Source organism: Hippoglossus hippoglossus, chromosome 5 (assembly GCF_009819705.1).
Source record: "Hippoglossus hippoglossus isolate fHipHip1 chromosome 5, fHipHip1.pri, whole genome shotgun sequence".
Taxonomy (NCBI): domain Eukaryota; kingdom Metazoa; phylum Chordata; class Actinopteri; order Pleuronectiformes; family Pleuronectidae; genus Hippoglossus; species Hippoglossus hippoglossus.
Window position 1 is genome coordinate 5,576,013 of NC_047155.1, and position 12,695 is coordinate 5,588,707.

The 12,695-nt window shown below is 46.2% G+C and overlaps 1 protein-coding gene across 1 annotated transcript; it reads left to right on the plus strand.

Moving 5' to 3' along the window:
- Nucleotides 1-21: 21 nt before the first annotated feature.
- On the plus strand, nt 22-8,896 carry dhrs3b (dehydrogenase/reductase (SDR family) member 3b). Its single transcript, XM_034585928.1, has 7 exons — nt 22-547; nt 580-779; nt 5,357-5,500; nt 5,838-5,957; nt 6,431-6,669; nt 8,136-8,261; nt 8,367-8,896. The coding sequence occupies exons 2-7, from the start codon at nt 585-587 to the stop codon at nt 8,449-8,451; spliced, it is 909 nt and encodes a 302-aa protein (XP_034441819.1). The 5' UTR covers nt 22-547; nt 580-584; the 3' UTR covers nt 8,452-8,896.
- The last annotated feature ends 3,799 nt before the right edge of the window (nt 8,897-12,695 follow it).

A 12,695-nucleotide genomic window follows, 5' to 3' on the forward strand; every position in this document is an offset into this window, starting at 1 on the left:
GGGGGGGGGGGGAAGAGTGCGAGTGCGCAGACTGGCACTGGAGCAAAGTATTCATCCCCACTTATCACGTCAATCAGGATTAATGCCCGTGCAAACCTCCCCTTTAGGTTCACCCGGGTCCTCTCAGTGGTGGAAGCGCCGCAGCCAGGGGCAGAGCAGAGGCGGTGATATAAGGCAGGACGGCAACACGACGCCAGAGCGCAGCGGAGCGCACGGCACGGAGCGTCGTCTGGACTTGTGCTTCACGTCTCCACCAGCAGTTGACAGCCAGGCGTGATGACTGATCACTCACACGTTCCCAGATCCTGATGCATGTCGACCAGGACATGTCAGAGCTCCTCGCGGTGGTGGCACGGTTCCGCTGTCCGACCTCCTCTCCAGTGGATTACTCCTGCAACACCTCCCCAGGCTGCAGATGATCATTTTTTTTGTTGTGTGCATGCGGACAAACTTGCAGCAGCTCTCGGGTCGGTGTTTGTGAAGTGCTCGCGTATCTGTGTCCAGGCTAGACTGCGCGTAAAAGTTGCAGCGTAAAACATCACAGACTTGTCGCGGCTGCTGCGCCCGCGAGCACCGTCTCCGACATGGAGCTGAAGAGCGCGTGTCGCATGCTGCTTTTCCCGGTTCAGATGTTGTACTATTTAGCCAAGGCGAGTTTGTCCTCGCTGTTGCCGAGCAGAAAGAAGGACCTGGGCAAGGAGGTGGTATTGATCACCGGGGGAGGACGCGGCATCGGACGTCATCTGGCCAAAGAGTTTGCCAAGCAGGGAGCCAGAAAGGTAATTTCACCTCACTTCAGACCAACTTGTTGCGCCAACTCTTCTCCACAGACGCACACCAGGGAATCGTTGCGGTTGTTTTGGCACGGCACGGGTTCAGTTTGTGTCACAAGCAGCTGTATAGTTGGGGGGGGGGGGGGCTGCCTCCTCCCTCCTGCAGCCTCAGGTAACCTGGGCAGCCCCCCCCCCCCCCTAACTTGTTCCATGTGTTTTTAAAAAGAGATGCACTGATCAGGACATGCAACTGGCCTAGTTTGTGTTCAGTGAGACTGGAGACACAGCCCTCAGATGTATTGTGTGTGTGTGTGTGTGTGTGTGTGTGTGTGTGTGTGTGTGTGTGTGTGTGCGTGTGCGTGTGCGTGCGTGCGTGCGTGTGTGTGTGTGTGTGTGTGTGTGTAAGTATTGCACAACAGCACAGGTCAACCAGAGGACAGGTCTGGATATTTCTTATGGCTGATGAATGTGATTACACACGATGGGCTCGCATTTATTCTGCTGAGGTCTGGAGTGAGTCTGGTGTGACTGACATGGATAAAACGTGTATAATCAGCACATGATAAACCCATTTATTGGGGGTGGGTGGGGGGGGGATGTTACTATGCGCACAAAGCTGCACTGAAACTGCTTCAAAGCTCATTCTCATAATAACTTCTCTGATAGTTTATTGCCATATTTGAGCCTTTGCACTGTTCTGTTAAATCTGGCAACTTAACAACACAACAAAATGTTGCATAATCCTTTTTCAGATGCTGGAGTTTGCGCGAAACAAAGTGATCCCAACACAAAAGAGTCATGGTGGAAAACAGATTACTTTATCTTGAGTGAGTGTAATACAAAGGTAGAAGTTCTTATCTCGCACAGGAACACACGGCACAGGCTGATGAGCTCAGAAATATGATGAGTGGTCACTTTTACTGTGAAACTGACGTCATTACAAACTCCTGTTTTTAATATTCAGTCGAATGAGGTTTAAAATTGTGATCTGTGGATCTTAAAAGTCGGGGGATCCAGAAACTAGATCTATCAATCCATGCCATGCTTGCAAAATTCTTTAATTTCAAATCCATATTCTTTGCAGATGTAATGTGTCCAGTCTCTCAGAGAACCCCTCCACCCCTCCACCCCTCCACCCCCACGATCATCCTTCTCCCCCTAACAAGGAGCCATCACTTGGGCCTGAACTGCCCCCACAGCTCCTCATCCCTGCAGATCAGCCTCACCTCCGTTCCCATCATCATCTCCGTCCACCGTTACTCTAACCGATCCGGTGGGTGAACATTACATAGCCGAGTGCCTGATGGGCCACCGGTGTCCCTTTTAGCGGTAACATGTTAATACAGAGCCGCCGTATTTTTTTATCACCCTCAGATGGGAGTCATCATTACACATGGAAGAAAATGTAAGTAATTTCCCCCGCTAGGAAGCCACTGAGCCGCCCAGCTGAAAGGCTGCCGGTAGTAATTATCTGTTCGGGGGCGACATGCACTCCACATCTTGGATGCTCGCCCTCTCTTATGGTGCAATTTTAGCAGCTTGAAAACATTGCTAAAAGCTCAATGAAACACTAACTGCCTGCCCCTGTCTTTCAATGCCATCTCCTCGGGGAGCGAGCAAGAAGAAACCGGTGGGTTTTAAAAGCTTTACTCTGCAGCTGCACAACAAAGGATGTCACCGTGCTTTTCAGCACCCCATTGTTGGGTATTATCAAGGTGTGAAGGCTTTGAAAACAACACCTGTGGTAACGTGTATGACAATTACTCCCTGCCTGAAGAGATGCTAAAAGGAAATGGGACGGCAATTATGAAATAACCTCCGTGAACTTGTGCTCACCCCTGGTTCGAGCCGCTTTGTGATTGGCAGCCGGAATTTCCTTTTCCCCTCTGCTCGGGCTTTGGTGTTTTCACGGTGTTAGGAAGACTAACTGTGGCTTTGATTTTAAAAGAAGAATTCGGTGAGATTGGAGAGCCGGGGACACGGGAGGGTGGGGGGGGGGGTCTGAAAACTCTGAAAACAATAAGCTCTGAAAACAATAAACCTGAACCAAAGCATTCTCAAACATCCAAGTTCAGGGCGCTGCGAGAGGGCGATCCCTGGAAATGGTTTGCAACTTTAAACAACATGTTTCTTCAAAGCTTGTTTCTCCGAGTATTTTTTCTTTTCAGTGCAAAAAACAGCAAGCTTGCATAAAGCCCCGGTTTTTATGTGGTAGTTAACATTGCGTAAAGAGATCACTTTAGACGAACCAGACACTGACAACAGGTTTGTGTGTGCATGCGTGAGTGTGTGTGTGTGTGTGTGTGTGTGTGTTGTGCTGGAGGCGGGAAGCACACCACTCCCAGCTGGGTATTGCCCTGCAGCTGACCTTGCTGTCTCTGCAGTAATTAGACAGCGGCAGGCGACTGCCTCCTGAACTCCTGCTGCCCCCTCTGTGTGCTGCCTCTCCGCTGGCCCGTACAATGGGTGTGAAAAGGAGGGTTCCTACCCACCCATACATTCAGACCTCCAGAGATAGAGTATCAGCGTATCACTGTAATTCAGCTGCAGCTACCGGGGTCACGGAGACGTACAGCACATCTCGGTATCGAGCGGCATCTGCACTCTTCCTCTCCCCTTGGCCTCGTTTCAAGCTTTGCAACATGAATTTGTCGATTGGGGATCTTTTACTCGCAGCACGTGTTGACGTCGAGTCTTGTCGGGGATCCCTATAGTTAGAACCATCACAGATTTATCGCTGATAGTGAAGGGGGCTTGTGCAAGGTCAATTAAAAACCTGTTTTCTTACCGTTTCCATCCACATTGCAATTTGGCCGGTGCTTGTTTGCTCTGAGGGTCCTGTGTGTTGTGACGGGTGATAAACCTAATGAATTAAATAACATTGTAACGGGAGAGAGCACAGTTTGAGTGCCGCCTTTTAATGAGAGCTGTCAGCTTTGTTTGTAAGGCTTCAAATCCTATTAAAAGCTTTCAGTTATTTATCAAGACCTGTCTGCCTTCGCTGATTACTTAAATGGGCTTGCAAATGAAGCAAACAAAAAAAACCAATCACCAGCAAGTCAAACAAGGGCCGTTTACAGAGGAAGTACTGTTCCGGATCTGATAAAGAAGTAAAGAACACATCCCGGCCTGTAATCTGTGACGTCCCTGGAGCTTAACAGTGTCAGGGCTCTATCTGTGGTTCACTTCTGTCATTGTTACCATGGCTTCAAATGTATAGCAATGCAGCAATCTGGTTGTTTTTTAAGGATTTTAGCAATTAAACTGTGTTTGCCAGTATGTATGTTAGTTTGCAGAGTAGGGTTGGGCATCGTTTGGGTTTTTTCTGATATCGGTGCTAAATCGATACTTTTAAAAACGGTACCGGTGCCTAAACATTTCCAGATACTTGGAACCGATACTCGAACGACTTTATTTTTGCTGAGGCACATTAGAAGTTTAAATTTAACATATTAAACTGTTAACTGTTTAACATATACACGAAACAAATCCAAACGACAGAATTGCATCAATGAAACCAAACCCCAACCACAATAATTTAACACTAAATAACAGTTTCAGTGCTAAATACAGCAGATTACGTTTTGAAAGATTGTCTGTGTCGGAAAAAATCTGCACGCTTGCTGAAAGTGCTGCTGAGTAAAAGTTCTCCTACAGATTCAGTTCATCATCCCTAAAGGCAGAGGATGTGCAGCACAGTATTCTACATGCGCATGTACTTTATTTTCACCTCATCTTTCTCGTCATGATTAATAGATCATTTAAAATCCATGCTGCCCATTGAGTAGATTTATGTATAACACTGGTATAAAACAATGGGAATGACTCTGATGATTCGTGGGCTAACAGACAGACACGTGTGTGTGTGTGTGTGTGTGTGTGTGTGTGTGTGTGTGTGTGTGTGTGTGTGTACGTGCACACACTGCAGTCTCGCTCGCTGTCTCTCCGATACACAAGATCACTTTCCAGAGGACTTTTTGCTCAAATATTAACCTTGGTCACGGGCGACCGGCCAAATCCCACACTGGCGTTCTCAGCACTTCACACACGCTATGTTTTCAGACTCCCTGACCAGAAGTGACGGGGCTCATCTGCCCAACAGGCCGTGTAATCTCTTTGAGAATTTGTGTTTGAGGGACGAGGAGGGCTCATCCCCTGATTTCATTACCTTTCTCTGACCCCAGAGACTGACAGATCTAATTGCCCAATCACTACCCCCCACCCCTCCGTCCAAACCCCCGTGTTCCCTGCTCAAATGACCAGCCTTCATTTAGTCTCCGGGTGGATGAAGAGACAATTCATTCACACAGCAGCCCCCCGAGCCTTTAATCTTGCTCGAGAACTATTTGTTGGAGTGAAAATGGCCTCTCTGTTCTCTGAATGAAAAGAGCAGTGCTGAGCACAGATCTTCACGTCTCCTTGCCAGAAAAGAATTTGCACAAAAACACGTGTAATGTTTTGTTGATGACGGACGGTTTTTGTTCCATTTATAAGCAACAGCTCCCTCTGATTTGCTCCTGATTTCATCACAGAAGATTCTCCATGTTTCTCTCTAACCTTTGCAAATGTTTTTCTTTCACCAGGTGATCTTGTGGGGCCGGACGGAAAAATGCCTCAAAGAAACGAGTGAAGAGATTTCTCTCTCAGGAACCGAGTGCCATTACTTCCTGTGTGACGTGGCCAATCGGGAGGAGGTTTACAAGCAGGCCAAGGTGGTTCGAGAAAAGGTACGCCGTGCAGTTTCATATTTATAAAGATATTTTTCTACTTGAACGTATACGAGAGATGTCTTTCTGCGCACACACACAGAGCAACACATCATAAAATATTTCCCCTGGATGCCTCGCTGTCTCCTCCGTAATGTATTGGCTCCGAGCCACTCTGTCTCCCATCTGGTGTATAGATTACACTTCATCTGAAATATCTGTATAAGAGCGGGGAATATTCCTGACAGCTCTGGTGCAGAACAACTGCATCATCTCATGAAAGCAGACAGAAAAACGCATAATACGATTGCCAGTGCTCTCCCCCTCTTTTTCTAACTGATGTGCTTTTTAATCTCAGGTGGGAGATGTTACGATATTAGTGAACAACGCAGCTGTGGTCCACGGCAAAAGTCTGATGGACAGCGACGACGACGCCCTTCTGAAATCCCAACACATCAACACCTTGGGACAGTTCTGGGTAAGACTTTTGTCTTAGGAGCAGTTTGTAGCAGTGAGGCCTCGCAGCTCACATGCAGATGTGGGGGAATTCCAAACAAATGAGCCTTATCATGTTCATATTTTGATTATAGCGCGACAGGGATACACAGTAGGCAACGCCAGACATGCCAATCCCGTCTGCTGTCGTTATTATGGCAGGTTAAGTGGGGTATTTCCAAATTGCTTCTCAGCCTGTGAAACGTGAGAAGGGTTTAATGGCATTTTTATTTTGAAAGGAGATCAAAAGACTCTTCTATAAGCAGACAGAAATGCAATTATCAACTAAATGGAAATGGAAATTTAACCTGTGGTTCCATTGTGGGCCTGTTTATCTTGTCTGCTCGTCTTTTTTTACGCTGCTGGAACGATTTCACCTTCTATTACCAGTCCTCTTTCCATTTTGTCTTTATTCACTCCTTCATTCTCCTCTTTTTGTCTTCCCTCGTGTCTCAGACTACAAAGGCCTTCCTGCCTCGAATGCTGGAGCTGCAGCACGGCCATGTGGTCTGCATAAACTCCATTCTGTCCCAGTCCCCCATTCCTGGGGCCATAGATTACTGCACCTCCAAGGCCTCGTCGCTGGCCTTCATGGAGAGCCTGACGCTGGGCCTGCTGGACTGCCCCGGTGTTGGCTGCACCACGGTGCTTCCCTTCCACACCAACACAGAGATGTTCCAAGGAATGAGAGTCAGGTGAGAACGCACCTAGAAGTAGGAAGTGAAGGTGTATCCTCCTCTACGATCTGAGTTTTTAGGACACATGCTCCATGCATGATTGTAGGGGTTGTAATGTTGGTCCTCAGGTTATTAAGTCCATCACTTAGCTTCTGACTGAATAACAATTTAAATTGCCATAAGTTGTCCTCTAATCGTCCCTTCAGGATCAACCCTACTGACCAGGGAACCTCCAAAGGACATTAGAATGCTTTGTACAACCTACCAGCACTTTGCAGATTCCTTCCCTTGTAGTTTAGTTGTAACAAAACTCAAAATATTCTTGCTCAACTCGCCCTTAGGTGAGTTTAAAACAAGTCAAAGATAGTAGCACCTCAGAAGGCCAGTCTGTCTGCCCCCTAGTGGCCGTTTTAGGTCCTTATTGAAGACAGTCTACTTTGACTTTTGGACCTTTCTCAAGCGGCTGAACTCCGGTGTTAGGCATCTATGTCACAGAGTGTTCTCGTACAACTGGATAAGCACACGCTACCTTTCACATTGTTATGTAATAGCCTTTGAAACACCTGGGACACACTTTTTCTGGAGCACCTGCACATCTGCTTATTTATGCAACTGTCCAGTCAGACGTGTGGCAGCAGTTCAGGAGGTGCAGTTAATGTTCATATCTAACAAAGCAAAGGGGGGGGGGTGATCTCAGTGACTACAGTAAATAAAGCCTTAATGTGAATGAGAGGGGGTCAGGGGAGAATGGCCAGACTGGTTCAAGCTGTCAAAAGGCTCCAGTAACTCAGATAACCACCATTTACAACTGTGGTGAGCAGATAAGCTTCTTGGAACACATTACCACTTTGAGGTAGGTGGGCGGAAACTGCAGGAGACCACGTCTGATTCCCCTCATGTCAACCAAGTGTAAATGTGGAGCTGCAGTGAGAGCAGACTTGATGGAGCTTGGAAAGTTAAAGACTTGGAAAAATGTAGCCTGGTGTTGATTTCTGCTGAGGGACAAAAAAAAGCCTGAGAATTTGGTGTGATTAGCATGAATCCATGAAGCCAACCGGCCTTGTGTCAACAGTCCAGGCTGCCGGTGATGAGATGTTGTGGTGTTTCTGGCCCCTCAGAACCAATCAATCATCGTTTGATCTGAGTTTAGTGGCTGACCACGTGCATCCATTTGTGGCTTACATTTCCCATCTTCTAATAGCTACTTATAGCCAAGATGCACCATGCAGAACTAAGAAGAGAGGACCACTACCCACAATTAGCATGGTGCTGCTCATAAAGTGCTAATTGAGTGAATAATTAGTTTGCAATGCCGCCATAAATGCTACACGATGCTACGAAGGCTTTGTTTACACCGTTATTTCCAGTGAAAATCTCAACCAAAAGGCTTGTTATGAGAAGTGGATTCCCCTTGAAAATGCTTTTTTAATTTAATCCGACCCATCATCACTTTATCTCTAACCACGGACTACTTTCTCCCGTAGGTTTCCTCAGCTCTTTCCTCCTCTCAAACCGGAGGTGGTTGCCCAGAGGACAGTGGAAGCGGTCAGAGCTGACAAGGCCTTCCTCTACCTGCCCTGGACCATGCACGCTCTCGTCCTTCTAAAAAGGTAAACGACTCACATTTAGCTTTTCCTTAGTTTAGTTTCTTGTCTCGTCTCTCAACATAATTTGTGCCTTGTGCTTGACATTCTGTCTCTTGTCTTTCTTTTCAGCTTCATGCCACAAGTTGCACTGGAAGAAATCCACAGGTTTTCTGGGAGTTATACCTGCATGAACACATTCAAAGGGAGGACATGAACCTGGACTTCACAGAACGTGAGGGTGACCTCGACGTCTCCGGGGCACAATGAAGGGAATATGGACCTAAAGACATCTGGAGGTGCAGGAGGCCCCATGATAGTGTGAAGAGAAATACTTAGGGGACGTTCACAAGGGTTTTCGCTCCTGCAGGTAGAATTAATCGATAAACTGCAGGATACCCTCTGGTCCCATTTTATAAGTGTGAGTGCATATCTGTATAGTATGGAGGACTGAATGCCATTCTCACATTGAACAGAAGCCATGCTTAGGTGTGTACCAGTAGTTATTCTGGGAGATTTTGTGACACTTTTAGTCTGTTTTTACACTTTTTTTTTTTTTTATCTGCCTTTTTTTTTAATGTGTCTTTGAATCAAAGCAAAGTAATAAAATGGAGTTTTAGAGACACACTGTGTTTCTTTGTGCATGACGAAAATAGAAAGGGGGGGGGGGGGGGAGACACAATCCTTGGGAGGTAGACGTTGTTTTGTGTCTGGATCTCGACTCCCATGGCAGCGTGATAACACCTTTGATTTATACCGAGCATGAGATCACTGACTGTGACAGACGATGTTGTCAAAACATAAAACACACAGTTGGAGGTGGGGGGGGGGGGCATGTGTATTCCTGTTTGTTCTATGCTGTCGGTAAATGGTGCAGGGGGATGGTGCAATTCTCCATAAACATAATGAACTTGTTGGTCAGGACCTCCCACATCCAGAGTTGTCCCCCCCCCGATTCAGCGAACATGGGTTATCTTGAGGCCTTAATTACGACGGTTTAGAGAACACTCCTAAAAAAACATGTAAACTGTTTGTCATGAAGGTTTTTATTAGCTTCAGCTTCAGCTGCTCCACGTTTGTGTTCGTAAAACCTTTTAGAGACGTATTCCAGGAACGGAATTGGGACAATATGATGCCTCCTTCGCCTTATTACACATCCGCCAAAGAGGTTGTGTTTTTGTTTGTTTGTTAGAAGGACTACGCAAGAAACTGCCCAACCGATTCCCCGTGAAATTTCGTGGTGGTGCGGTGACTCACCGTAAAGTTACGTTCAGAAAATGTATCCAAGAACTGTTTTTAACTTTCGTATAACACATTTCGTTGACTTCTCCGATTACAATTCATGGAACTTGGTGAAAAAAATCCTGCATATTTAGGGGACTGATATTTATGAGTGTGTGTGTGTAATTTGGTGCAGATCCAAATAAAAGTCTGGATCTGGTGAATTTAAATGTGCTTTCATAAGGACACTGCTGGGTCTTGGCGAAGGTACCGTACGTGCTCTCTGAATTTCATTTGAGTTGCATGTGAATCTGATCATGCTCTTGGGCTTTATCTACAGAAAATGAGATTTATTAATACCAGTCTCATAATTACCTCTTCACTGAGGATATCATTTACAAACGAGAAAAGCAAAGAAGAGATAAAGATTAGACCTTAATTCAACACTGGTCTGTAGCCAAAGGGAATTTGCAAGGAGGTGAGTATCATGCAGTGAGGTAATGGTGTCAGAAAGTTTGTTGTCCTGCTTGTGTGGTGTGTTTGCGGTTTACATGTCAAGGACCACTTGACATTTTATTCAAGACTATGTAATCCTGGATAGAGCAGAAACACCTCAGCAGTATTTTCTCTTGTTGTGTATCGTTGAATCTCACTTACACAACACCCTATGAGTTATTTAGTGAATAAGAGACCCGTGTGTGTGTGTGTGTGTAACCAGACAAAGCCGGCCTGGTGAGAAGCTGCTGTCCTTGCAGTTATGTGTGTGGCCCCTGTAATTCTGAGATTAGTCAGCTGTTGAATCATGAGGTGGAATGAAACAACTGTACAGTTTGTGCTCTTTTTCGCATCATAGATGGAAGAGAGTAAATCTGAACTCACCCGACCACAGTGACGTCGATCACAGTGAAAGAAGGGGCTGAAAATACCACAGTCTCATTTTTAATAAACTGAGCATCATGGTCTTCGCTGTCCATGTTTGAATTGGGAAAACATACAGATATAAATCAACTTGAACTGGCCTGGACCTGAGGAACTGTCCTTTCAGCTGCTGGAGAATGGCTTTTTCAGATGAAACAACAATAATGCATCATTCAGAACTACCACAGTCTATGATGTTACTGCTGTGTTGCATTTGGTAAAACGATCATCCGTCTCCAGTAAAAATCCCCTTCAGCATGCCATGTTATTTAAAAAAAAACTACGACACGTGAAACAGATACATTGGATATGTGATGACTTGTCAAATCAACATATAAAGTACTTTCCTTTCCACAGACCTGCAGCAGGTCACAATAATTTAATTCTCCCTGGTTGCTGACAAATTATGGTGCTTCTGCCCGAGACTGTAACTCGTAAATTTAGATCAGGAGGAAAAGAGCAATGTTCAGTAAAAATGCAACCAAGTGCACATTTGTCTTATCTGTAGGCATTACTGTTTCCTTCCTGGCTGTGAGATTAATCATGAGGCCAGTACTCTTAATGTGGGTATATGTGCAGCATAAGAATAAACGCAGATGCAAATTTACTAAATGCTTAAAACCAGCTCATACTGAAGAGACACACGAGTAAAATGTGACTCTTTTTGTCAAATTCAGCAAATATCTGTCCTCTTAGTATATGTGCTGAAAATTATGTCGCACACACACACACACAGCCCTGGCTCGTTAAATGGGAAAACAAACAAGACTGAATACTAGAGAACATGGGGCGTCCGTGCTCGTGCATATGGAGCTGGGGATAGAAGAAGAGGGGAGTTTGGGGAAAGGGGCACTGGGAGAGAGAGAGAGATGGTGAATCTGGCTCATGCTAAAAAGCTGCTGGGGGAGACGGTCGAGAAAAACAGCCACACAGGAGAAGGTCAGAACGAAATGACGTTGACATCAGTGAGTCTTTCCAGCGATGGAGAGATCTGAGCCTGGATGGACTGGGGCAAAAATGACAGGCACAGAGAGAGGGTCAGTACGTGACCGATAAAACTACGATTCCACCGACCCGGCAAAGCTGCTGGAGGGTTGACGACCCATCGATGTGGGGGCCCATGCACCAGAATCTCTCCTCATGGATTGTCCCACTATGCCCAGAGATGAAATGCATGAGGACAGATGGGTGATCTGTTTCTGTTTGACATGTGGGGATCGTTAGTTTTGTTTCACAGAGTCACTCGGTCAGTTTGGCTTTGCCATGTTTGCTAATGTTTATTATAGTTAATTCCAATTAGCAAGCAGGTATCTTACATCTCTTGCTACTTGCCCAGGGACATTCATCTCGGTTTTCCATGATGTTGTTGGCATGGTGTTAATCATACTGGCAGGTGGGTTGTGTTGTCTGGAGCAGGTGTGCTGGCTGTACAAACTTCTTACAAACACACAGACGCTCTTCAGTATCTGCGGCCTTCACCCACCTGGCCTCTTAGTATAAAGCCGTAGAAATCCAGGAGAAATCGATATCTGTGTTGTGTGAAAGGAGAATGTGTGAAAGGCTTTACAGTACATTCCCGAAGAACGTTACCCTTACTTCCTTGGGAGTTCTTCTTCTTCAACCTCTACTAATAAACACGTGAAGGGATCTGAAGATCACAGACGCAGACACCCCACATCTGAGCACAAGTCAAAGCAAGCACACTTAACCAACGGCGGAACCCATGAGTGGCTGTAAAAGCTGGGATAGCGGCTGCCCTTTGGCTGCCTGACAAGGCTCATAAACATTCATTTGAATCCCAGCGAACCATAAATGCCCTCCTGTGCGCTCACGATAGGGCCGCACATTGTGATCAGTAGGTGACCCGCACTGGGAGGGGAGGGGGACGAGCTTATTGACAGGATTGAACCCCAGCCTCCTTCAAGGGCCTGTTTCTCATTCTCTGAGTGGGCCGTTGTGAAAGCGGAGGGAGAAGAAGCATGTTGGGATGGAACTAGGTCAAGGAGGCATGTAGTGCACGTATGCTGGAAGAGGAGGGCTAGAATGCTTAGAGATCTCATGGGGCAGGTTCAGAGCAAGGTTAGCCAAATACTGAATAAATCAAAGGGGGATTGAACGGCCCTCTCCCTGCTGAAGGTGGTCCGCTCCAGGGTGACTGACCAAGCGCAGGTGGAAGCACAGGACTCGTGGGGAGAAATCAGAGGGTGTAGCTGTCTCAGCTGTGGCCACATTCCCAGGTGTCTGTGCTGGACGTGTCAGTTGTGTTCAGCTTTATTTTGTTCTACGAACTCAAATGCGTCATAGGAAGTTGACAAGCTTTTT

Excerpts from the sequence above, each read along its gene's own strand:
- dhrs3b (XM_034585928.1), top strand. The coding sequence starts at position 585 with ATGGAGCTGAAGAGCGCGTGTCGCATGCTGCTTTTCCCGGTTCAGATG. Across the intron at positions 5,501-5,837 it reads CCAAGGTGGTTCGAGAAAAG|GTGGGAGATGTTACGATATT; the intron begins GTACGCCGTGCA and ends TTTTAATCTCAG. Across the intron at positions 5,958-6,430 it reads ACACCTTGGGACAGTTCTGG|ACTACAAAGGCCTTCCTGCC; the intron begins GTAAGACTTTTG and ends CTCGTGTCTCAG.